At 53.3% G+C, this 24,640-nt stretch overlaps 1 protein-coding gene across 4 annotated transcripts; it reads left to right on the top strand.

Annotated features, from left to right (window-relative positions):
* Positions 1–1,636: 1,636 nt before the first annotated feature.
* Positions 1,637–22,145, top strand: LOC143833968 (uncharacterized). 4 transcript variants are annotated; one of them, XM_077330374.1, is made up of 9 exons: positions 1,637–1,761; positions 2,546–3,163; positions 3,797–3,923; positions 4,940–5,022; positions 6,210–6,336; positions 7,604–7,804; positions 8,854–9,048; positions 9,893–10,728; positions 17,747–22,145. In XM_077330374.1, the coding sequence occupies exons 2-9, from the start codon at positions 2,753–2,755 to the stop codon at positions 18,689–18,691; spliced, it is 2,925 nt and encodes a 974-aa protein (XP_077186489.1). In that variant the 5' UTR covers positions 1,637–1,761; positions 2,546–2,752; the 3' UTR covers positions 18,692–22,145. The 4 variants fall into 4 exon arrangements, with proteins under 4 accessions (XP_077186489.1, XP_077186487.1, XP_077186486.1 ...); XM_077330372.1 differs by lacking the exon at positions 17,747–22,145 and having other exon boundaries at positions 1,688–1,761; positions 2,607–3,163; positions 9,893–13,132; XM_077330371.1 differs by lacking the exons at positions 1,637–1,761; positions 2,546–3,163; positions 3,797–3,923; ... (3 more) ...; positions 8,854–9,048; positions 9,893–10,728 and adding exons at positions 13,472–13,907; positions 14,552–15,017; positions 15,208–15,328; positions 16,570–16,652; positions 17,062–17,188 and having other exon boundaries at positions 17,565–22,145.
* The last annotated feature ends 2,495 nt before the right edge of the window (positions 22,146–24,640 follow it).

Below are 24,640 nucleotides of genomic sequence, written 5' to 3'. Positions count from 1 at the left end.
ATTTTCTTTTGCATTAATTTCATCCCATTGGTTCTGGTCTGTCCCTCCGGGGCAAGAGAGAACAATTCTGCTCCATCCTCCATATAGCAGCCTTTTAAATACTTGAAGATGGTGATCAGATCCCCTCTCAGTCGTCTCCTCTCCAGGCTAAACAGACCAAGCTCCCCCAGCCTTTCTTCATATGTCTTGGTCTCATGAGCCCCAGGCAGGGAATTGTAGTCCATGGACCTCTGGAGAGCCACAGTCCTCTCCACCCCTGGTCTAGAACACTGATTCAGGATCGTGAGAAACCGCAGAAAAACCTGGAATGTGGATTCATTGCAGGCTGTATTTTTAAACAAGAAAAATATTCACACAGTGCAGAAAACCATGGAACCTGCCTTTCATAGACACCAGTGTGGACTCAGAGAAGAAGTAGCCTAAATGCTTGAACTGTTGTTAGAATGTTTTGTGATAGATGAATTTCCAAATACTGCCATCCAGAACCAACCTGTAGATCAAGTGCAAATAAATTAGGTCAAAATAAATCCTGAGCAGTGTTTGGCCTGAGCAGAACCTTGATGATGTCTAGGGTTGTATGTGGCCCCCCCTTCTGCTGCCTGGTACCGGAAGAGGCATCCCTTGTTCACATGCTCCCCGGTATGAGTCTGCCTGGGGCCTGACCCCTCCAACCAATCTTATTCCATAAGAACATGTGAAGAGCCCTGCCGGATCAGACGAAGTCTAGTTCACCATCCTGTCTCACATGGCGGCCCCTTTTGTCAAGAGCGTCAAGCTATAACAAATCAAAGAAATATTTATTATATAGTGTGCACATATGTAACACTGAAAAGGTTAGGTGTCTGAATATAAATTACAAGTATTCTTAGGAGATGAGAATTTCTCATGAACTCTCTGTCTCTCTCTCTCTCTCTCTATATATATATATAGATAGATAGATACACACACACACACACGAAGGGATTATTATATAGGAGGCTGTGGGTTCCTTCCCATGATGCCTGGACTCGCACAGCTTCAGTCTGGTATGCAATGTCCAATAGCGCTGGACGTGTGTACCATCAACCAGTAGATATCATCGAGTCCAGCATCGTGTCTCCCATAGTGGCCAGCCAGCTCCTCTGCAGGGCCAGCCACAGGGCAGGGAGTCCGAGGCCTTCATGAGAACATCAGAAGGGCCCTGCTGGGTCAGACCAGTGAAGGTCCATCTAGCCCAGCCTCCCGTCTCAACCTTCTCTAATAATGTTTTTATGGTGGTTGGAAATAACTGATCTCTTATAATGTCTTGGTTACATAGCTCATGCCAAACTGGATGCATAGTATCCAAATTTGTAGAGGGTCTGCTAATATTCACATCACAAAAGGTGTTAATTCCTCTACAGACTAGCACAGCCAGCCCCCCCCCCCCCGATCTTTAGCCCTGCCTCCCAGTGACAACGCGAATAAACCAGAGTGGATTCCAGTGGGCGGCCCTGCGGCTCTCAAGGAGCAAACACAAGGAAGAGCCCAAGAGCACCCTGGAGACCCGCCAAGATTGATTCTCCTGCCTTGAATCAAAGCTCCCTCCTCGGATCGACCTTGGCGGGCCTTCCCGGCGCTCGTGGGAGAGGAGGCAGCGAGGGCGCCTTCCTAGCGCGGCCTCCCGGAAGACGGGGGGAGGGAGCGAAGGAGGGCACTTCCGGTCCCCTCCCCCTTCCGTGGGAAAGTGACCTTTGACTCCCCCTCCCCCTCCGTTAGCCGCCGCCGACCGGGCGCGCGCGGGTGAGTGGGGAGGGGGGGGCAGGGAGACCCCCCCGCCGGCCTTTCCGCTGGAGGGGGGAGGGGGGCGAGGAAGGGGCGCCCTGGGGGGGGTTGCAGCCCCCCCCCACTCCAAGCAGGCCGTGCCCCGTCTTTTGGGGGCTCTTTTGTTTTTAAAGGGAAATCCAGGGCGGGGGCCGGCCTGGGGCGGAGGGGAGGGCCCCCTCCCCCGTCCCCCTCCCCCGCCCCCCTCCCTCCCCCCTCCCTCCTGGGGGGCTGGCAGATCTGGAGGCTTCCTCCCCCCCCCAGCGCCCCCTCCTCAGTCTGCCTGCCTGCAGCCGGCGAAGGAGCATCCCGCTCGAGGACTCCCGAGGCCCGGGAGGGTCCTGCGCCTTCCCTGGGGGTGGGGGGGGGATGCAGGAGCGCGAAGGAGCCGGGAGCCCCTAACAGACAAGCGGTTTTGGCGGCAGGGGAGGAGCGGCCAGAGTCTGGAGAGAGCGCCCTGCAAATTATAATATATGCAAACAAGTGACTGAAAGCGTCCCTCATATTATTGCGGAGGCCCCCGCAGTATAACGACGTCAAAGCCGTTTTCCTAGAGAGTTCTGTTCTGGACGCTGCAAAACTGGGGCAGATGGGTGGGCGTGTTAGTCGGTCTGTAGCAGGAGAAAGGGGCCAGGGTCCGGGAGCACCTGAAAGATTAGCCGCTATCATTTGTGCCTATAAAATGTTTGCTACCTTGTGAATTGGATGGAAAGATGGCATTAAAATGTCTTAAATAGATAATGTTTTGCATTCTTTCCTTTAGGGAGGGGATCTGATAGAGTCATCCACATCACCTTGATTTCTGTTTGCTTGTTTAAACCCAGCCTCGTGAAATAAATTTGCACCCAGAATGAAGTTTTCGCCTTTCAAGACCTCAGCCACCTCTGCCGAGTGAGTTCTCAGACTTGGGAAGGCAGCTGGCTGAGATTACCCGAGGGCACCATTGGAGAGCATCTTGGCGGACAGAGAGATGGCCGAGGAGAAAGCGGCAGGCCCCGAAGGGGTTCAGGGCCCTCCTGCTGTTGACATTGGGAGCAGCAGGGAATTCTGGGAAAGGACGGTGCAGAAGATCCTGGGGGAAGAAGCCACCAGCTTAGAGACCCAGCGCCAGCACTTCCGGCAATTCCGCTATCAAGGGGCCGAGGGCCCCCGAGAGGTTTGCAGCCGACTCCGTGATCTTTGCCGCCGCTGGCTGAAGCCGGAAAGGCGCACCAAGAAGGAGATGCTGGACCTGGTGACCCTGGAGCAGTTCCTGGCCGTCCTGCCCCTGGAAATGCAGAGCTGGGTCCGGGAGTGCCGTCCGGAGACCAGTTTCCAGGCGGTGGCCCTGGCGGAAATCTTTGTCTTAAGTCAAGCGGAAGATGAGAAGCAGAAAGGGCAGGTGAGAGTGTTTCAGGCAAATCTGCGGTTTCCCCTGTTCAGTCCTAGCCATGTTTATTATGTATGCTCCAGCAGGTGTTGGTAGAATTTATACAAGGTTTTGAGCACACTGCCCACTTCTTCAGCTAGAACAAAGTTTGAGTCTAGGGGCACCTTTAAGACCAAGAACATTTTATTCTGGGTATAACCTTTAATGTGCACTTTATGAGAAATGTTGTGGTTAATCGCAGCAGTCTCTAATTTGGAGCAGATCCACAGCTCAGGCCTCCCAGCCCCATTGATAGAGGCTGTCAACAGCAGTCAGCAACTGTCTTGCTAACAAGGGTTGGTGCCTTTTAGACTGGAGCTCTCTTCCAAGACATAGCTGGCATTCCTTAATTGGTTCAGGTGAACCAGGTGGGCTGACAAGGCAGGGAGCTGCATCTGGAGGCTGGGCAGAGGAATTAGAAGCTCCTGCAACAACACTGGAATCTAAGCCCTGGATTGTCTGCAGCTCCATTCCCTTCTGTTCATCAGAGCTCTCTGCAGCATGAAAGACCAGGCATCTCTGAAAACCATCGGAGGCACAGAACTGCCCTTGCCTTCTCTAACTCTTCTCCCCACTGCTCTGGTGGGGCTTTCCCTTCCACTTCAGATGTGGGGCTCATCAGTAGAAGCAGCCGCCAGTTCTTGCGTGTCACAGAAGTCTTCACCTGACAGTGGACACAGGCTGCCGTTCAGGGGTGTTTTGCAGGTTGCAGACCAAAGTACCATTGCAGTGGGTAAGGACTGATGAAGCATAGTTCAAATCTAGCTTTGCATGTGTGTCTCTGCCCTTGTGCCCCCCCCCCCACATACAAGGATACAAAAAGAGCCCTGCTGGATCAGACCAGTGAGGGTCCACCCAGTCCAGCCTCCTGTCTCACCCAGTGGCCAACCAGTTCCTCTGGAGGACCAACAGTAAGGCTGAGAGTTCAAGGCCTTCCCCGATGTTGCTTCTGGGCTCTCAGATTCAGAGGATTGGTGCCCCTGGATGTGGAGGTTCCCTTCCGCCAACATGGCCATTGATAGACTTCGCCTCAAGTCCCCTTTTCAAGCTGTTTATTCCTCTGGCCATCACTCCATCCTCTGGCCACAAATGCCACATTTTAATAACTCTCTGCTTAAATAAGTAGTTCCTTTTGGTCTGTCTTTCGTCAGCTTCATTGGATGCCCTCGACTTCTAGGATTTCGGGATATGGAGAAGAAGTTCATTGGTTGACTCTTGTCACCCCATGCCTGATTTTATTGACCTGTATGACCTCCCCCCTCCCCCAAATTCTTTTCCAAATTGAAAATTCCCCGCCTCTTTGGCCTTTCCTCCTGCTCATCTCCATTGCCCTCCTCTGTCCTTTGGGGACCAGACCTGTCCAGTGTTGCCCAAAGGAGGCTGCACCAGAGATCTATACAGGGCAACACTATATCCAGATTTCCTCGAGTAGTTTCTCTCTTTTCAGAGTCAAAGCATTGGTAGGGGCTGTAGAGGCCCTCTAGTCCACCCCCCCTGCTCCACGCAGGATCTGCCTTGAGTATCTCTAACATGGGTTTGTCCACCCACTGCTTGAAGACGGCCAGGGAGGGGGAGCTCGCCTCCTACCTCGGCTGCTGATACGACTGCTGAACTGCATTTGTTTAAAAAAAAAAACATCTGAGTATACAGCCAGTACCTTTCTTCTTGTAATTTAAAGTGTGTATTAAGGAAGTACCACATATTTATAGAGGTTATGATCTTTTTCTGGCTCGGTTGTTTCCCTCACAGATGGAGGAACGTCTCCGGAAACACCTCCAAGGTCAACACCGAGTTATGCTGGAGGCGAAACGGTTCCTGAGCAGCCGTTTCACGTAAGGCGGGGGGGGGGGGGGGCAGCAGTCATGCCCTGAGCATCTCTTTCCCTTTAGAGGGGATGCTTCTTCCCTTCCCTGTGAGTCAGTCCCATGTCAAAGGTTTGCATCCTGCCAAAGAAGCTCAGACACTTTGATGAATTCCTTGAGTTGTACTTGGATGGAGAACGAATGAGTATATTTTCTTGGAGTAGAAAAATATTTTGTCCCTTCCCTTGATCTCATAGCCTTACGCAGCAAATAAGGAGCCTGTATTTCTCCAAGGAAAATCAGGCATCATGCTATGCAAGTTCAACTAGATTGGAGCTCCCTGGCCCACGTGAGGCTCACTTGACCTCTGTCAAGGTCTTTTCGATCCTGGCCTCTGCCTGGTGGAATGAGCTCCAAGAAGAGCTGAGAGCCCTCACAGAACTGGCTCAGTTTTGCAGGGCCTGCAAGATGGAGCTCTTCCGCCAGGCGTTTGACGGAGACGAGGCCGAGGAAAAGTATTTAGCCCCTCCTCTGGCCTGGGCATGTGGCAGATAGGAGGCAGGTTTAGTTGGGGGGGGATGATTTTAGCAGGACAGTTCTTCAGTCTTTTATGGCTGGAATTATTGTTGTGAGCCGCTGTGAGTTGCCTGGGCAGGAGCGACGGCATACACATTCAGCAAATAAACACATTCTGCCACTGGAATCCTTGGTCCCTGTCCAGCACCCAACAGGAGGCTTCTCCTGGGAACTTAGTTAAGGTAGGGGCCACCTGCAGGTTGCAATCAGAGTTCATCAAGGGCCTCCCCCTATCCTGTGAGAAGGGAAGTCAGCCTGTCCCAAATGGCATCGGCAAAGCTGATCTGAACCCTGACGAGGGTGGTCAGGCCCGCCTGAGCCAGTCAGATCTCAGGAGGTAGGCGGGGTCGACCCTGACTAGTAGTTGGATGGGAGACCTCCAAGGAGCACGAGGGGTCATGACACAGAGGCAGGCAGTGGCAAACCACCTCCCAGCATCCCTTGCTGGCCGCCAGACTGCCCTCGCACCTCCTGGCTAATGCGACACCCGCCGTACCTGAAATAGGCAATAAATAAGCCACCCATCCAAATCCGGCCGGTTAGAATGTCTCCCCCGTCAGGCTTTTTGGCGCGCCAGCATACGTGCTCTGCAGCAGCGAGCGACTGTCAGATTCTCATCTCCGCTCCACCTTCTCTTGCAGGGTCTCCCGACCTTGGAGGAGGTGTCCGTGCCCTTCACCGAGGCCGAGTGGGCTCTGCTGGACGCCAGCCAGAGAGCTCTGCACAGGGAAGTCATGCTGGAGAATTATGGGATGGTGGCCTCTCTGGGTAAGACCTCTGGACCCTAAAGGACAGCGCTTGGTTTTACATTTGGGAAGCCAGCATGATGTAGTGCAGGGGCAGTCAAACTGCGGCCCTCCAGATGTCCATGGACTACAATTCCCAGGAGCCCCCTGCCAGCATTCGCTGGCAGGGGGCTCCTGGGAATTGTAGTCCATGGACATCTGGAGGGCCGCAGTTTGACTACCCCTGATGTAGTGGTTAGTTTAGGGTGAGGGAGGGGCTGCGGCCCGGTGGTAGAGCCTCTGCAGCATCTGCATGCTGAAGGCCCCAGGCTCAATCCCCAGAGAGAAGAATTAGGCAAGAAGTGGATTGACGAGAGGTCCCTCTCAGCCCTTCCCGAGGACGTCTTTCCTCAGCATCACAATTGCCTTGGGCCTCCTTCTCAGATGGCCAGGACTTGAATCAGACAGCCCTCTGGTGCGCAAAACATCTCCTCTGCCCTATTTTTTTTTTACCTGACTGCCCTGCAAGAAGTTCAGAATTCAAGTTTCCCCCCTGTTGGCAGAGTTTAAATATGCAGAAGAGCTTCCGAGCACCAGCGGCTTAAAGAATATACAGCTTTATTGGCAATAGAAACAACTTTGTAAAGAAGAGAGGAGAGAGTATGTCCTAACAGTATAACTGACTAACTGTTGTGACAAGCAGGGAGGAAGAGTGCTCAGGGGAGCAGGAAGTCCCCAGTAGAGCCATTTAGGACACAGAAGGCGGTTATGTGACAAATACCCAGAGGTTCCAAATCTAAATGCGCCAACTACACACCTCCTTCGATGCTCCCTGTAAGGTATTCTGCCTGTGCTGCTGAATCAGGCGCACTGTGGATCTAGCAGATTCTGACAATTTCTTCTCCAACAGAGCCCTCTGAGGTTGGTTAACCTGAGCCCCCGTCTCCCCCCTCGAGGGCCACCTTGGCTCGCGGTAGCCCCCGCGGTTTCCTCAGGGTTTGCAATGGTCTTCTGGACGTGTTTTTAACTACTATTGTGTCGTGCTTTGAACCATGAGAAAAGATGGGCTATAAATGTCTAATAAATAAAGGCCAGACTCTCAAAAATCCATCCAACGTGGCTAAGGAGATGCCCGGCTTGGTCCGCTAGCAGGAAACTGCATCATCTGGGCATGGAATCGGGGTCCCTGTGGGTGGGCAGGGAGCTGTGAGTTTCCTCCATTCTGCAGGGGTTGGACTGGATGACCCTAGAGGGCCCTTCCAACTCTAGGATTTATCTCCTGAGATTTGCTTGGTTCCTCTCTACCCCAGAAGGTGACATCCGGGAGAGCAGGAAGGAGGGCAGGCCGAGCACAGTTCTGCTGGACAGAGCCCGGTTTGATGGGGGAGAGCTGCTGCCGAGGAGGAAAACGGACACGAAACGGAGGAGGGAGAACAGATCCTTGGCGTCGCAGGAAGCAAATTTCCATAAAAACCCAATCCAGGAAAAAATAGACCAAGGAAAGGAAAAGAGTAAGTGCCAGATAGGGCTGTGGGTGCTCCAGCTGTAGATACCGTTTTGATGCTCATTGTAGAATGTCAATCAGGGCACCTCTGAAGGCTCACAGTCTGAAAAGAGCTCCACAGTCCATGAAGCTTCAATCTTGACATTTTTATCTCCTTTACCTAGAATGGAACCCAAATGAATGAGAGCCAGCTTGGAATAGTGGTTAGGAGCAGCACCCTCTAATCTGGAGAGCCAGGTTTGATTTCCCACTCCACATGCAGCTGTCTGGATGGCTTTGGGCTAGTCACAGTCCTTTTGGAGCTGTTCTCGCTGAGCAGTTCTCTTAGAGCTCTCTCAGCCCCACACTAACATGGTGTAGTGGTTAAAAACAGTGGCTTCTAATCTGGAAACCCATTTTGATTCCCCACCCCTCCACATGCAGCCAGGTGGATGAGTTTGGCCTTGTCACAACCCTGATTGTGCTGTTCTCATAGAGCCATTGTGTCAGTGCTCTCTCAGCCCCACCTCCCTCACAGAGTGTCTGTTTTGGGGAGAGGAAAGGAAGGCAATTGGAAGATGCATTAGAACTCCTTCTCAGGGGAACAGGCTTCCTCGGTAAGTGGTGGGTTCTCCATCTTTGGAAATTTTTAAACAGAGGCTGGAGAGCCATCTGACGGAGAGGCTGATTCTGTGAAGGTTCAGGGGGGTGGCAGGTGACAGTGGATGAGCGAGAGGGATGTAACATCTTTATGATGTTATAAATGTAGCTTGTTATTTTGCTCAGGCCCTTGTATGTGGTAGACTTCATTATGCAGGGCACTAATCCATATCCTAGTTTTCTGCTTATAGATGTGGTCTTGTAACTTTCATTTAATTGTGTGACAGAGCTGGTCTTAAAGGTGCACATGGCCCAAACCTGTCAGAAAGGAATGCTCAGGAACTCCCACAAGGGAATCTACATGGGGCAGAAATGAATGCTTTTCAATGCCTCATGTTCCTTCTTAATGGCCATTGCATGGTTTTGTCCTCGAGTAAAAGGCTTTGGTCCCTGACTGGTTCTCTCTCTTGATTCCAGAATGTGAGATGCAGGAAAACGAGAATGAAGAAGAGCCGCAGGTGATGCCCCTGGAGGGAGCAGGATATGCATCTGAGGAGCCCATGTGGAAAATTGAAATAAAACAGGAAATCGGGGGTGACTCCTCTGCTTTTCCGGGTGGCAAATTCCAGGAACTCCCCATCCTAGAAAGAAGGGAGAGAGGAAAAGAAAGGAGTAAGTGCCCTGGGTGTGGGAGAAGGCAAGCCTCGGTGCTTCTGGGGAAAGGCAGACATGCTAGTACAATGCTCACGGCGTGAAACTACAGAGCCTTACTGCCCATCAGCGAATCCACACGATAGCAATGCCCTTCTACAGCGTGGGGCCCAGTTGGCAGATGGTGTCAGAGCCAGCCTGGTGTCGGGGTTAAGAGTGGCGACTTCTCATCCGGCCAGCCGGGTTTGATGTCCCGCTCCTCCTCCACAGGCAGCCAGCTGGGTGACCTTGGCCCAGTCCCTGTTCTCTCAGCTCTCTCAGCGCCACCTCCCTCACAGGGTGTCTGTTGAGGGGAGAAGAAGGGTGTTGGAATGATCCACACGTACACGGAGACTCCTGACCCCCAACTCCCTCGAGACCCTGGCTTTTTATTGAAATATAAAAATGACCACTGCACATGCGCATTTTGTTATATAAAGCTGCTTTTTTTGTGCCGCTTTCTGTGGATACATTGTCAATGATGCATTGTTAGCTACAAGCCCCTATTGTCTAATGTTTGGAGGTTAGACTCTCACAGTGGCCGCAACACGTGCCGCGCTGGACACGGGCCAGGAGGGGGTGCCCTCAACTGTAGCCTTCGTCAGCACAAACACAGATGAACCCTGCAAAGGGAAGGTGATTGTAAGCCACTTTGGGGAATAGAAAGCAGGGTGCAAAAAACCAGCTCTCCTCCTTCGTGTGTGGAACTCTGCCAGAGGGTATCTTTTCTGCTCATTTGTAACCTCGGTCGATTGGGTTTGTTCCCTGCTATAAAGTTCCACTTCTGCCTTGGGGTCTTCAGCGGTTCTCTCTTTTCTCCCTGCAGGCTGGGAGAGCAGAGCCGAGGGAGAAGCGCTGCAGGCCTCACCGGAAGGCCTGGGAAGCCCGGAAGAAGACCATCTGTGGAAGATCGAGATAAAAGAAGAAACGGGGAACGACTCCTCCAGTTCTCCGGGTGGCGACTTTCCTGAAATCCCAATCCAAGTCAAAATCGGGAAGGGAAAGGAAAGGAGCAAGTGTCCCGTGTGCGGGAAAAGCTACAGCTGCAAGTCGAGCTTCAACGCCCACTGGAGAATCCACACTGGGGAGAACCTCTACGAATGCCTGGTTTGCGGGAAGAACTTCATCCAGAGCTCCCACCTCACCTCGCATTTGAGGATCCACACCGGGGAGAAGCCTTTTCAGTGCCTGGAGTGCGGCATGAGTTTCAAGTGGAACGAGCAGCTCCGCTCGCACAAGATCGTCCACACGGGCAAGAAGCCGTACCAGTGCCTGGAGTGCGGGAAGAGCTTCATCCGCAGCACCCACCTGACGTCCCACCAGCTCATCCACACGGGGGAGAAGCCCTACAAATGCAACGAGTGCGGGAAGAGCTTCATCCGGAGCACCGAGCTGACCATCCACCAGAGGACCCACACGGGGGAGAAGCCCTACCGGTGCCTGGAGTGCGGCAAGAGCTTCTCCCAGAGCACCAACCTCACTTCGCACAAAAGGATCCACACGGGGGAGAAGCCCCACAAATGCCTGGAGTGCGGCAAGAGCTTCACCCAGAGGTCTTACCTGAGCCGGCACCACCGGATCCACACGAAGCCCTACAAGTGCTCAGAGTGCAGCGTGAGCTTCTGCGAAGAGGCGGACCTCAAAGCCCACCAGGCTGCCCACGCGGCGGGGGGGGACCCCTCCAACCCCCGGTACGTTTGGAGCGTGGAGAGAGCGTCCGGCTCCTCGCAGATCCTGCTCCACATCGAAGGACTGACCCCCGTCTGGAAGCACCTGGACAGTCAGGCTAAAGCTTTCCCAGCGGACCAGCCTTTAATAACGGTTGCAAACCCTGATTTTTATTAACTGTGGGACGGTTGGTTTTTTAACATTTTCTTTGCAGGAAAAAGCCCTTTCTGCCTTCTCTTTTTCAGAAGCTGGCGTGGAGGGGGCAGTGCCTTTGCATCCGACCGCCTTGTAGGGGGAACTCCAAATCTGGCTTAATGGTCTCACTAAGGAAAGGGTCCTCCTTTCCCGGCTTACAGGAAGGGCAAACGTGGCCCAGGAGCCCTGCCGCTCCTCCCGTGTTCTCAGGCACTTTGCTTCAGAGTCACCTGCTTGATACATCAGGCTCCTCTCCCAGTTGGTCAGCTGGTCGCTAACACAAGAGTTCTTCCGCTCCACCCTCTCCCAGCACTGAAGCACATGAGTTTTTGGTCTCCTGTCAAATATGTTTGGGAAGGAGCCTTGAAGCTGTTCTTGAGCGTCTCCGCTAACATGGCGGACTTTCCGGTTCCGGTTCCTCCATCCGAGAGGAAAGCATGTGCCTAATGCATCCCGAAATATCTCGGACGAAGAGACTGCGATTATCCGTATGCATTTCAGCCCAGTCTGGCTTTGGCTGGCCATTTGTATTTTTCTACTTTGATACCCTTTCTTGCCATTTTGGAACTTTTTTCTTCTGGCTTTCTAGAAATGCTGCGTAGATTCTGATTGCCTTCTACACGAAATGCTATTTTTAAAAAGGACCCTTTTTACTGTACGCCTGCGTTCAGGATTTTCAAAGAGCACTTGCCTACCCATGTCAACGTACTTTAGCCTGCTACCGTGTGGCTACCCCGTCCCAGTCCACAATTTTAGCCCCCTTTTTAAAAGAACTGAGAATAGATCTCTTCCGTGATCAAGTGGAGAGCAGAAGTCACTTGGTTTTAAATGGTTGGCTCTTGGTAGAATAAAGCTGAGCATAAGCAGCACGGACATTGTGGACAAAGTTTGGGCAGAAGGAACTCTGCACGCACTTAGTGTTCTGGGTCTCCATAACACCCAGAAGTATTTGCACAGGGCGGGGTGGGACAGTATGAAGAAATGCCCAAGGCTTAGCCAGGACTCCTTCCCCACATGCATATAAAGTGAGCAAGAGAAACAAACTTCTGTCACAGTTAATGCCCCAGTTCTCTGGTCACTTGTGGGGAGTTCTTATGAGGCAAAGAAAACTCCATAAAATGGAAGTCTGAATCATCCCTGAGAGTGTCGTATGAGCCAGACCGATGTGCTGCTGGACTGTGACCAGGAAGGAACTGGGTTCAAATCCCTACGCAGCCAACAACCTTGCTGGTGATCCTGGGGCCAGTCCCTCTTTCTCAGCCTAGCCTACCTCACAGGGCTGTTATGAGGATAAGAAAGGGGTCAACTGAACTTCTTGGAAGAATTTTTTTTTTAATGTAATAAGAGTTTGTGTGCTTTTTAGTTTAGAAAAAAGATGTGGTTGAGGTTTTATGGAGGCTTGAGCAGTCTTTAAAGAATGGGAATAGGAAAAAAGAAAGTAAAATTGCGTTTCTTTCCCATCTCACAACGCTGAAGCCCGTTTTTCTCCATGGAATGGAAGAGCAGCGGAAAGGAGACACTTCCGTCATTGACTTACCGAACTCACAACCACAAGACGGAGCAGGGGCTGTAAAAAGGGAGTCGCTCCCATTCTAGAACTGGCCTCACCAATCGTTCATAGCCATGATCGCTAAACGGAACCTCCATGTTCAAGAGCAATATACCTGTGAATAAACTCCGATGGGCAGCTGCGACGGTCTGAAACAACAGAACAAAGTTTGAGTCCAGGGGGCACCTCGAAGACCAAGGAAGCTTTATTCTTCCAAGCCCTGGACTCAGGCTTCAGACCTGGGGCTGTTGGATGCTGAGGATGAAAGTGGTGCGTGTGTGTGTGTGTTTGTGTGTGTGAGGGGGGGGCATACTCTGTTCCTCCCTCCCTTGTAATCGTCACAGGGCCCAGCTGCTGCAGGACTGTGTTGATGTGTCTGTGCAGGGCCGTGTCTCCCGTTTGAGTTTTGGTGCTTTCCTTGGGCTAGGAGTTAGATGGAGCTTGCTGGTATGCTAGCACAACGTCCCTGCTTTGCCGGCTGCCAAGGCTTCGTGCAGAAAGGTTTTTAGCTACCGGTTTGCTCTCCAGCGGAGCGGGAGGCGGGACGGACTCTTCCCTGCGTAACGGTGGCTCCACACGGATCTCTGCCTTACAAATTGACCCAGCCAGGTATTGAGGTTTTTACATAATAAAATATCAAAGGTAAGATAAAAAGAGTCTTGTTTCATTCCCCCCCCCCCAGGAAAGGAGACTTGGCTGTGAATGAAGAAGTGTGCTCCCCCCCTCCCCATGCCTCCGAGTTAGGGGGGTGGTCGTGGCTGAGGCGTGGCCACCCAAACTGGCTCTCTGGACCTCTTTCCCTGAGCAGAGCTGTCAAACTCTCCGACACTCCCAGCCAACCCTTTTCAGCCTTTGGACGGGGGAGGAGCCCTTGACACAAGTCAGTGATACGGCTGGCCACGCCTCCCTGCCACGCCCCCCCCCCCCCCGGAGGAGAGCGGATCAAGGAGAACTGTGGAGGGGGAGAGGAGTGCAGGCCTGCAGAGGGACCTTGAGAGCTCACTCATGCTTGGGGTGGGGGGGGAGCAGGGAAGGGCCAGCTGCCGCCATGAGGAGCAGGGGGATAAGCGGCCGGGAAATCTCCCGCCCCGGCCGGGAGCATGGCAATTCCGCGCCTGTCGAAGGCGTCGCCGCGGCGTGCGGGAGGAAGGAAGAAAGGAGAAAGCTCAGTCCGGGATGGAAGGGAGGGCGGGAGGGCCGCGGGATCCGCTTCGGAGGGGAATCCGGAGGGAGCCTCGCGGGGAGGCCGCCTCCGCCGGCCCGGAAGGGTTAAAAAACGGAGCGCCTCCGCCTTCCTAGACGGACCCCCAAAGGCGGGAGGGTCGGGAGGGGGAGGGGGAGGGGAGGGGTCGACCCGCCCCCCGCCCCGCCTCCCTCTGCGGGGAAAGCGGCCTGGGCGGCTGGCAGCGCCGGATCCGGACCCCGCGCGGTGAGGGGGGAGGGGAGGAAGACCCCCGCCCCAACCGGGCCCTGGAGAGACCCCCGCCAGCGCCCCCCCCCGGCCCCAGAGGCCTTCGGGAGGGGAGGGGGAGGGGAGGAACACGAAGGGGTTGCAAGGCACCAGAGCCCCCCCCCCCGCAGCCCTTTTCTCCAGGGGGGGACTGAGCTCTGCCGCCTGGAGAGGAGGGGTCCTTCCGGGGGATCCCCAGTCCCCACCTGGAGGCTGGCATCCCTGGACATCCCTCGGGCAGAAGGCCACAGAGTCCCCCCCCCAGCAGCACCTTTCTTGGGGGGGGGGGCTGAGCCTTGCGGTCTGGAGAGAGACCCAAGCGTCCCTGGAGGGTGGCATCCCCGCACTTCCCCTCCAAGCAGCCCTTTCTCATGGGGGGGGGCAGGACTGAGGTCTGTGCCGCCTGCCCTGGAGAGGAGGGGTCCTTCCGAGGGAGGGGGCCGAGGGTGCCCTCCTGCCCCTCCCTCCGTGCTGCCCCTGGGCAGGAGCCTGGCCCCTCGCAGAGCCACAGGGCCGACCCCGACCTCTCCAGGCGGTGGAGGGGTTGTTCGCAGAACAAGGGGTGGGTTTGTTTCTGCAGGAAGTCGGAATCCGGCCTGCTGAGGCTTCGTTTTTGACCGTAGAGAGAACTCTGGCAGAAGAAAACGAAATTGCTCCTGGGCCCAGCGGGGGTCCCGCCAGGAAGGCGAGAAAATGGACGAGAGGGCCTCAGCCGGCTCCCACCTATGGAAAGGGGCTCTCGTCCGTCATGCGGGGAAGCGAGGGGCATTCGGGGAAGGAACAATGGCCGAAATCCCAGTGGAGGATGCGTGGCGCCAGCGATTCAGGGGGTCCAGCTACGAGGAGACGGTGGGGCCCCGGGAGGTGTGCAGCCGGCTCCACCGTCTGTGCCGCCGCTGGCTGGAGCCAGAGAGGAGCACCAAGAGGCAGATGCTGGACCTGGTGGTCCTGGAGCAGTTCCTGGCCCTCCTGCCCCCGGAGATGCAGGGCTGGGTGAGAGGATGCGGGCCGGAGAGCAGCGCCCAGGCGGTGGCCCTGGCCGAAGGCTTCCTCCTCAGCCAGGCCGAGAGCAGCCAGCGGGACGGGCAGGTGAGGCCGACTCATTTGAGTGATTCCCAGAGGTGGGGGAGGAAAAGGATGCCCCCCCCCTTCACAATGGGGGCAGGTTGTTTTCAGAATCCTCCAGGCCCAAGATGGCCTACCCTCCCACCCCGACCTTGTCGCCTGCCCTGGTCCCTTTTGAATTCCTCTCTGCTGAGGACCTTTGCTTCTCTTCCAGGTTGGCCTGTTGGAAAAGACCTTCCCAGAGGCAGAGAAGGGCCCGGAAGCGACCCCACGGGGGCTGCTGCAGACGGGGAAGAAACCAAAATCGGAGGGGGGCTCCGGGGAGGCCTCGATGGGTAAGGGGTGCCGGGAGAATTGTTCCCTGCCTTTGCTATAAGCCTACCAATGCTGCCAAAGCAGAAGAGATGGGCGTTAAAATTCCCACTACAAGTTCAACATCAAGAATAAATGCCCAGGAGTGTTATGCAACATTACAGCAGATCTCTCTCTCGCTCTCTCTCTCTCTCTCTCTCTCACACACACACAGAAACACACACACCTGCTTAATTTGAGAAAATGCTGAAGACTGGAACTTTTCTGTTTAGAAAAGAGACAACTAAAGGGGAAAACAACAGAGGTTTGTAAAATTAGGCCTGTGGTGGAAAAGGTTGAGCCTTTTCTCCCACTCCCAGAAAGTGAACTCAGGGGCATCCAGTGAAGCTGATGGGCAGTAGGTTCAGGAAATACTACTTTACGCAGAGAGGGGTTAAAATGTGAAGGTCACTGCCACAGGATGTCATGATGGCTGCTGGAATTAACAGCTTTCCAAAGGGATTCGATTCATGAAGCAGAAGTCTGCCAAAGGGCAACCGAAGGGAGCCTCCATATTCAACAGCACTAATCCTCTGAATCCCAGAGCCAGGAGGCATCATCCGGGGAAGGCCTCGGTCTCTCTGCCCTGTGACTGGCCCTGCAGAGGAACTGGCTGGCCCCTGGGGGAGACGGGGGGCTGGACTGGAGGGACCCTCCCTGGTCTGACCCAGCAGGGCTCTTCTGAGGGTCTTCTCAGGGGAAGGCCTCGGCCTCTCTGCCCTGTGGCTGGCCCTGCAGAGGAACTGGCTGGCCCCTGGGGGAGACGGGGGGCTGGACTGGAGGGACCCTCCCTGGCCTGACCCAGCAGGGCTCTTCTGAGGGTCTTCTCAGGGGAAGGCCTCAGCCTCTCTGCCCTGTGGCTGGCCCTGCGGAGGAACTGGCTGGCCCCTGGGTGGGATGGGAGGCTGGACTGGAGGGACCCTCCCTGGTCTGACCCAGCAGGGCTGGTGCTCTTAGGAAGGAACATTATATGACCCCACCCCCCATCCCTTGAATTTTCACACCCGTCCTCTGCTTGTTGAATTTATTCTGTACCCACAACTCAGTGGGAAGGGGCAACTATACTGCTTCCGAGAGGCCTGGAACATTTGTGCTTTCATTTGTGCTGGGATGCGAGAAATCTGTTCCTGCATAGCAGCCACGGTCTGATCTGTCCCGGCCTTCACTGGGCATCTGTTCCCCCAGCCCTGGGTCATTTTCATGCCCACGCTTCTGTGGTTCACAGGTGATGGATCATTTCCATCAGTCCCTGTGAGATCGGCTGGTCCTTGCGGTGAAGCAGATAGAATTTCTACTCCCCTGGGTCAGGTAAGGGAGGATACCCTGGAAGCGATATTCTGACTGCGGCTTCCCTCTGCCCCACATTTCTCTGGGCCCAAAGGAACCACTCAGAAGGCCCCGTATGCTTCAAGGGAAGGGCTGAGGGCCAGCTGGGCGTAGTGGCTAAGAGCGGCAGCCTCTACTCTGGAGCCTGGGTTTGATTCCCCACTCCTCCTTCCTGTGCAGCTAGCTGGGTGACTCTGGGCCACTCCCAGTTCTCTGTGAGAACAGCTCTCCTAGAGCTCTCTCAGCCCCACCTGCCTCACTGAGCATCTACTGTGGGGAGAGGAAGGGAAGGGTATTTGTAAGCCACTTTGGGTAGTGATAAGCGGGGTATAAAAGCCCAGCTCTCCTCTTCTTTTTGTTCTCCATGAAGGCCAAACATTCCTTCTTTCAGGGGCCGGTCACCTTTGAGGAGGTAGCCGTGTATTTCACCGAGGAGGAGTGGGCCGCGCTGGATCCAGGCCAGAGGAGCCTGCACAAGGAAGTCATGGAGGAGACTTACGGGCTGGTGGCTTCTCTAGGTAAGCGTCTCCCAGTTTGCAGGTTGGCCAAAGCCAAGAGGAAAAGATGAAAAAGAGCCGATTGGGGCACAGGAGGAGACTTAACTTGCTAACTTCCCCTCTCCTCTGATGCCCCCAGTGAGATATGAGTCATGCACACGACAGATCTTGCAGACTCCCGTCTCTCGAAGGCGCCCCCGGACCCAAAGTTTGTTCTGCTGCTTCAGACCCACCCACAACCCTCCTCCATGTCGGAGCGGTGAGGGGAAAGGCACACGAGGATTGTCTTGATGGGGGGGTGGAGACCCCTGCGGTTGGGCCTGCTGTTGGTCCACTGCTGAGAGTCTACCTTTCTGCCTCAAGACTTTACCTTCTCTCCCTCTGCCTATTCGAGCAGGTATCGCGTGGGAGAACGGAAAAGAGACGGAAGCAGAAGGGCTGTCCAGGGGGAAAGACCCGGGCAAAGGGGCAGACCGACAGAGAAGGAAAACCGAGGGCCAAGTGCAGAAGAGGAGGAGTAAATCCTCACCTTCTCAGGGTGTCGACGTCTACAAAATCCCCATTGAAGAAAAAATGGAGAAAGGGAAGCGGAAGAGAAAATGCTTGGTGTGTGGGAAAAGTCTGAGCTGGAAGTCCAGCCTGAAGGCTCACTGGAAGATCCACACTGGGGAGAAGCCCTTCAAATGCCTGGAGTGCGGGAAGAGCTTCCGGCAGAGGGCGAAACTCATCACCCACCAGAGAGTCCACACGGGGGAGAAGCCCTTCAAATGCCTGCAGTGTGGGAAGAGCTTCATTCAGAACGAATGCCTGACTTCCCACCTGAAAACCCACTCGGGGGAGAAGCCTTTCAAATGCCTGCAGTGCGGGAAGAGCTTCAGCTGGAGCCACAACCTGACTTCCCACCAACGAATCCACACGGGGGAGAAACCCTACAGTTGCTCCGAGTGCGGGAAGAGCTTTTCTCAAAGGAGAGATCTCAATTCCCATGAAAGAATCCACACCGGCGAGAAACCCTACACCTGTTCCGAATGCGGGAAGAGCTTCCACCAGAATGCACACCTGACTTCTCACCAGAGGATCCACACTGGGGAGAAGCCCTATAAATGCCTGGAGTGCGGGAAGAGCTTCAGCCGGAGTTCGAGCCTCACGTCGCACCAGAGGACACACACGGGGGAGAAGCCCTTCAGATGCCTGCAGTGTGGGAAGAGCTTCAGCTGGAGCCACAATCTGACTTCCCACCAACGAATCCACACAGGGGAGAAGTCGTTCCAGTGCTTGGAGTGTGGGAAGAGCTTCAATAAGAAGACCAATCTCATTTCGCATCAGAGGGTCCACTCGGGGGGCTGGAAAAAGGATCCTGCGATCGCCCACTTGGTTACACCTGCTCTAGGCTCGGAGGTTGTCCCCGTTTCCCAGAATGCCGCCTGCTCCCAGAATACCCTGAGTTACGAACCAACCCAAGAAGGAAATTTCCAATACTTTACTATCTATCTGAATGAGCAGATTATAATAGTTCAAACGTAAAACCAGTGCGGGGGATGAAAACAGAGGTGCCAGCAAACAGCACAGTGACCTTAATGGAGAAATCGGACCGTAATACGGTTGTAACCCAGAAAGTGGAAATAAATTTAATATGTCTGCTTAACCTTAAATAATGGATGAATTAAATCTGGCTGGCCAGACTAGCCATGTTTCTAGCTCCTGGGAATTGATACAGAATTCAGACTCTCCTGAGTCCTGGCCAATGGCCAATGTAGGTCTTAACGAGAGAACCAGAGCTGCTATCACAGAAAATCCCAAACACAAAGCACGTTTGTTGGTTCAAAGAGACTTCTTCAAGAGCCAGCCTGGTGTCGTGGTTAATCTGGAGAGCTGGGTTTGATTCCCCACTCCTCCTCCACATCCAGCCAGACAGGTGCTCTTGGGTCAGTCACAGTCCCATTAGAGCAGCTCTCTCAGATCTCTCTCTCTCACCTACTTCACAGGGTGTAGGGAGAGGAAGGTGCTTGTAAATCACCTTGGGACTCCTTTTTAGGAACTGAGCCCCAGACTAAGGATTTATTCCTAAAATAAATAAGAGCTGCTGTAATTTGAAGGTGGAGTCCTTCTAATTCTTCCGAAAGAGTCTGGTGGGTCTGACTAATTTACGCTGGCAGCTTCCTCTGAAATGGTTCACAGTCTCTGCCCACAAACAGCAATTTTGATCTTGCTTCTTTTTCGCTCCTGGTCTTGGGGATGGCATAGGTCTCTCTGGCTTGATCCTGTTTCTTGCCTCTATGGAATATTGGCTCGGCCCACAAAGTGGGTAAACCAGCATCATGACCTCTGGGATTACGTCTCCTTTGGACGGCAGCTCTTTTGTTTCTTCTCTTCTGAAGGCAGAATCACCTTATTGGCATGACTCTGATGCACCTGGTGAACTGTTGGGCTACTGAAATTAGGGGTGCCAGCCTCCAGGCGGGACCTGGGGATCCCCCAGACTGACAGCTTCTCACCAGATTGCAGAGCTGAGTTCCCCTGGAGAAAATGGATTGCTTGCTTGCAGCCAACTAGGTGACCTTGGGCTAGTCACAGTCCTGTTAGAGCTGTTATCACACAGGAATTTATCTCGGAGCTCTCTCAGCCCCACCTATCTGATAAGGTGTCTGTTGTGGGGAGAGGAAGGGTAGGCAATTGTAAGCCCCTTTGAGACTCCTTCAGGGAGTAAAAGGTGGGGTACAAAAACGCAGCTCTTCCTCCATATACTTTGAATTCAAGGTTGTTGCTTTCAGAGGTGTCCCTGGCCTCGAATTTTGTTCTGCTGCTTCAGACCAGCACCTAAATCAACTGTTCTTACTGTGTTAGTCTGTGTTAGTCTGAAGCAGCAGAACAAAGTTCAAGTCCAGTGGCAGCTTTAAGGCCAATAAAATTTAATTCTGTTTAGAAGCTTTAATGTGCATGCACATTTCTTCCAGGGGACATGCTATCTGAAGAAGTGTGCCTGCATGTGGAAGCTTCTCCCCCGAATTAAATTTGTTGGTCTTAAAGGTGATCCTGGACTCCGACTTTGTTCTGCTGCTTTTACTGCTGAGCCTGTGCAGGCGGGAGATGTGGATCTTCTAAACCATTTTTGGAAGTGAGTAGGCAAACATTCTTGTGGAGATTAGCAGTCCTCGTGTACCCCAAGTGCTGGTAGAACCATTCTGTGTCTTGTTCATCTGTTTGAAAATCGTCGTTGTGAAAGAAGGCTTAGAGCTCATAACAAGTTTATTAACCGCAGCTTGTATTCCAATCTCTCTCTGTTTTGCTTTTTTTTAAAAAAGGAAATTTCCTTGCTTTTAGAGGAATGCTCCTCTCATGTGGTGTGGGATCCGACTCAATAAACCTGAAATATTACTGAAAATATGGATGAAGCAAGCTCCAAATATTACAGGGTGTCTGTGGTGAGGAGGAAAAGGGAAAAGTGTTTGTAAGCCACTTTGTTACTCCTTTGGGTAGTAAAAAGTGGGGTATAAAAAAAGCTCTTAAGGTTGAACCTCCTGCATCTCCAGTTTAAAAACAAATAAACAGATGAGGTAGAAGATCTCCTCCTTGGGGACCTTTTGACAAACCAAGAGTCTCATTCAGGATAAAGAGAAAAACCTCCTACATCCCAATAATAGCCTCAAAACAAAAACATTGTACAATATTCCCAAACTGTTCTACGCTCCTGGCTCCGTACTGCAGTTGAGATTGATGTTCTCTGGAGCAGAATTGATGCAGCTGAGATTGATGTTCTCTGGAGTTACAAATGTTTGAGCACACAGAACCGTCTCATGGTCCCCTGGCCCAGATAAATGAAATGGGCCTCAACCAGAGGCAGGGCCTTTCCAGACCTGGCCCCGCCTGGCGGAACAACCTTCTGGGCGAGATCCGGGCCCTGCGGGACTCCAAACAGTTCCTCAGGGCCAGTGAAACAGAACTGCTCTGCCAGGCCTGTGGCTGAGGCCTACATCCACGCGCTGGCCTCCCTACTTGCATGCAGAAACAACACATGCCTGGACACAGCTGGGAACAACTCTATAACTTTATTCCCTTCCTCTCCGGTAGAGAAGGAGCTCTGAACTTGGATGGTTTTGAATGTAAATTATTAGTTTTCAAGTGTTTTAACCATTGCAATTTATACATCATTGTAAGCTGCTCTGAGTCCTTGGGGAAGGGCAGGATAGAAATTTAAGAAATTAATAATAATAGTAAATAAATAAACATTAGAATTCCCATCCTAAAGAGGTGTCCTCAACCTGGGAAGGAGGTTATTTAGGAAGAGGCTTCTTAGTCAGATCTCTGCCTGGATTTTGAGGCCATTTCCACTGGGTCCAGCTTTTCGAAATGATGGTTAGTTCAAAGTCTGGCACCATTGTGCAAGGCGCAGTTTGTATGTTTGACCCCTGAAGCAAAAGCCTCCATGGCGTCATGGTTAAGAGCTGCTGGCTGTAACCTGGACCCAGGAGGAGATTCTGTGCATCTTTTGCTTGCTTGCTTGCTTGCTTGCTTGCTTGCTTGCTTGCTTGCTTGCTTGCTTTCGTGCGTGCGTCAGGAAGTTCCTAACCTGAATAAGCTGGCTGTATATCTCCAGCATGGTGTGGTGGTTAGAGTGGCAGACTCATCTAGTGCACTGGGCTTGATTCCCCACTCCTCCTCCACATGTAGTCAGCTGGGTGACTTTGGGCCAAGCAGTTCTCTTAGGGCTGTTCTCACAGAGCAGTTCTTGCAGAGCTCTCTCAGCCCCGCCTACCTCACAGGACTTCTGCTGCAAAGAGAGGAAGGGAAAGGTGTTTGTAAGCCACTTTGAGACTCCTTAAGGTAGTTGGAAGTGGGGTACAGAAAAACAGCACTTCTTCAGCTGAAATGCAGATGGTCAGGGTCACATGTGGTCCTTCTTTGAGGAGATGGTATAATTTTATTCTGTGTTGAGGCTATTATTTGGGCCAATAAATTGTTTTCAATCACTTTACAATAAATGCATGTATTCTTTCATTGATGATTTTAATGTTCCTCCTCATGCATCCAGCTGGGTGACCTTGGGCTCATCAGAGCCCTGATAGAGCTGTTCTGACTGAGCAGTAATCTCAGGGCTCTCTCACAGGGTGTCTGTTGTGCAGCGAGGAAAGGGAAGGCCATCAGAAGCCGCTTTGAGACTCCTTCGGGTAGAGAAAAGCCGCATATAAGAACCAACTCTTCTTCTTCTTCTTCAGTAATCTCAGGGCTCTCTCAGCCTCCCCTCCCTCACAGGGTGTCTGTTGTGGGGAGAGGAAAGGGAAGGCGACTGGAAGACACTTTGAGCCTCCTTCGGGTAGAGAAAAGTGGCATATAAGAACTAACTCTTCTTCTTTGTCTTAGATGTCACCTATACTGATTTTAAAGCAGGGATTCCTGCCAGTAACTTTCCAGGTGCCTGACAGGGTTTTTGAGAAAGTGGGTGAGGCCCAGTGGTGCTTCTGGTTGGCTGCTGGAGATTAGATTGGCTGGGCAGAGTTTTTAAACATTTGCTGCCACCACCGTGCCAGGATCTGTACTGGTGCAGCCATTTTTGTGGCTGCTTCGGCCTCCTGTGGCAGCCATTTTGTGGCCCTGCCCACCACGTGTTGGAACTCCAAAGGTGACCCCCTCCCTCGCTTACAGATGCTGGGTTATTTATTTATCGCCTGGGGTGTGTGTCATGTAGCCAGGAGACCCTAAGGTGGTCTGCAGGTGGGGTCTGGAGCTGCAGCATGTTCCCCAGTGTTCTTCGGAGGGACTCCCACCCAAGTCCTTGCAGGCCTCCCCTCCAAATATTCACCAGGGACTGGGCTTGCCTCAGCTATCGGGTCAGGGCAGAGGGTGTTGGCCCCGTGCCTGCAGAGTGATCTGTCCGGTGGTCTTCCTCCATCATAGCTCCAGTCCACTCTCTAAAATCTCCTGAAGGTGCTACCACCTTGCAAATGGGTAAGACAGGCACCTGCCCATTCTGACGTGCTTCCTGTGGAGCCTCCCACCTTGTACCATGGGCTACCTGGTGCTTTCGGGAAAGCCCCATTTGACGTATCCCAAAATGGGCAACATAGAAGCCATGCGGGATCAGGCCAGCGGCCCACCCAGTCAGATAGTGGGTCTGACTCTGGGTCAGATAGTGGCCAAAAACCAGGGGGCATCTGGAGGTCCTCCAGCGGGGCCAGAATTCCAGAACACTGCGCCCCCCCCATACCCACCCCAAGGATACAGGGTGTCACTACTGTTGCATTGTGCTGTTTCCCCTGCTCTGCACTCCCAGCCCGGCTGCTAGATTCAGTCTGACAAGGACTCAGTTAGATTCAGGAGATTATCGTAGCTTGTTAGCTACCAACTGATGGACGTGAAAAATGCTTTCCACCATGCCAGTCCTTTGCCTTCGGTCCCAGGGAGAAAGACGGATTCCAAATTAAAATGATGGCAGGTCTCAGCTCAGGCCTTTGATGCTTTAGCTCAAAGAAACTCCCATTTTCCGGGGAGTAAAAATGCCCAAATTTGTTTCCGCCTTGAGACGTGCTCTGTGCCACATTCTCTTGATGGAGACGTCCCAGACTCCTGGGCCTTCCCTCGCGGGGGAGGGGGGGGCTCTCCAGTGCCCCAACCTCTTGGCCACCTCCCTCTCTCTGTTTTCCAGCTCTGCAATGTCCTTCTGGAAATATGGCGACCAGCACAGAGCACAAGAGGCCAAATGAGGCCGCACCAGAGATCTCTGTACCTAGCAGTGGCCGTTCTATTCCCGGTCCCTTCCTAATGACCCCGACCTCTCTGAGTTTGCCTGGTTCGGTGCTTCAGCGCACCTGTCCCGTTTGCAGACCCTCACCATTATGTCTCTGGTCAGGAATACAGTAGCTGCCACTGTCCGCTCCTGTCTGGTGCAGCACAAGACGTGATCTTCAGGGCCCAGCTCTGTTGGGGGACTCGGTGGCCTTGTGCCCCAAGGTGTGTTTACCTGGTTGTGGACATCGGGTGGAATGGATCCCATCCACATTTGCAACCATTCGTTCAGTAGATAGAAATTTTGTGACTGCAGGATTCCTGCAGAGAGCCAGCTAGCTTGGTACCGTGGTTAAGTGCGGTGGCTTCTAACGTGGCAACCTGGGTTTGATTCCCCGCTCCTCCACATGCAGCCAGCTGGGTGACCTCGGGTTGATCACAGTCCTGTTAGAGCTGACCTTGCAGAGCAGGAATCTCAGGGCTCTCTCACCTCCCTCACAGGGTGTCTGCAGTGGGGAGAGGCCACCTTGAAGGCCACTTTGAGACTCCTTTAGTCTACAAAAGTGGGATATAAACATTTACCCATTATTACGTTAATTTCCAGGGGCCGGGACTCCTTGTGGGGCACCCTGGATAAGCTTTGGCCTGCCAGAGAGTTGCAGGAGTCTGTCCAAGAGTACTGAGGGGTGTGAGCAAGTCTAAACGGCCCGGCTTGTCCCAAATTTCTCCTGGCCACCAGGCCATGCTGGCCCT

This window comes from Paroedura picta, chromosome 3, assembly GCF_049243985.1.
Source record: "Paroedura picta isolate Pp20150507F chromosome 3, Ppicta_v3.0, whole genome shotgun sequence".
Classification (NCBI taxonomy): domain Eukaryota; kingdom Metazoa; phylum Chordata; class Lepidosauria; order Squamata; family Gekkonidae; genus Paroedura; species Paroedura picta.
The sequence above is the reverse complement of the archived record's forward strand: the minus strand, read 5'-3'. Positions and strand labels throughout refer to the sequence as shown.

Excerpts from the sequence above, each read along its gene's own strand:
- LOC143833968 (XM_077330374.1), top strand. The coding sequence starts at position 2,753 with ATGGCCGAGGAGAAAGCGGCAGGCCCCGAAGGGGTTCAGGGCCCTCCT. Across the intron at positions 3,164-3,796 it reads ATGAGAAGCAGAAAGGGCAG|ATGTGGGGCTCATCAGTAGA; the intron begins GTGAGAGTGTTT and ends CTTCCACTTCAG. Across the intron at positions 6,337-7,603 it reads TGGGATGGTGGCCTCTCTGG|AAGGTGACATCCGGGAGAGC; the intron begins GTAAGACCTCTG and ends TCTCTACCCCAG.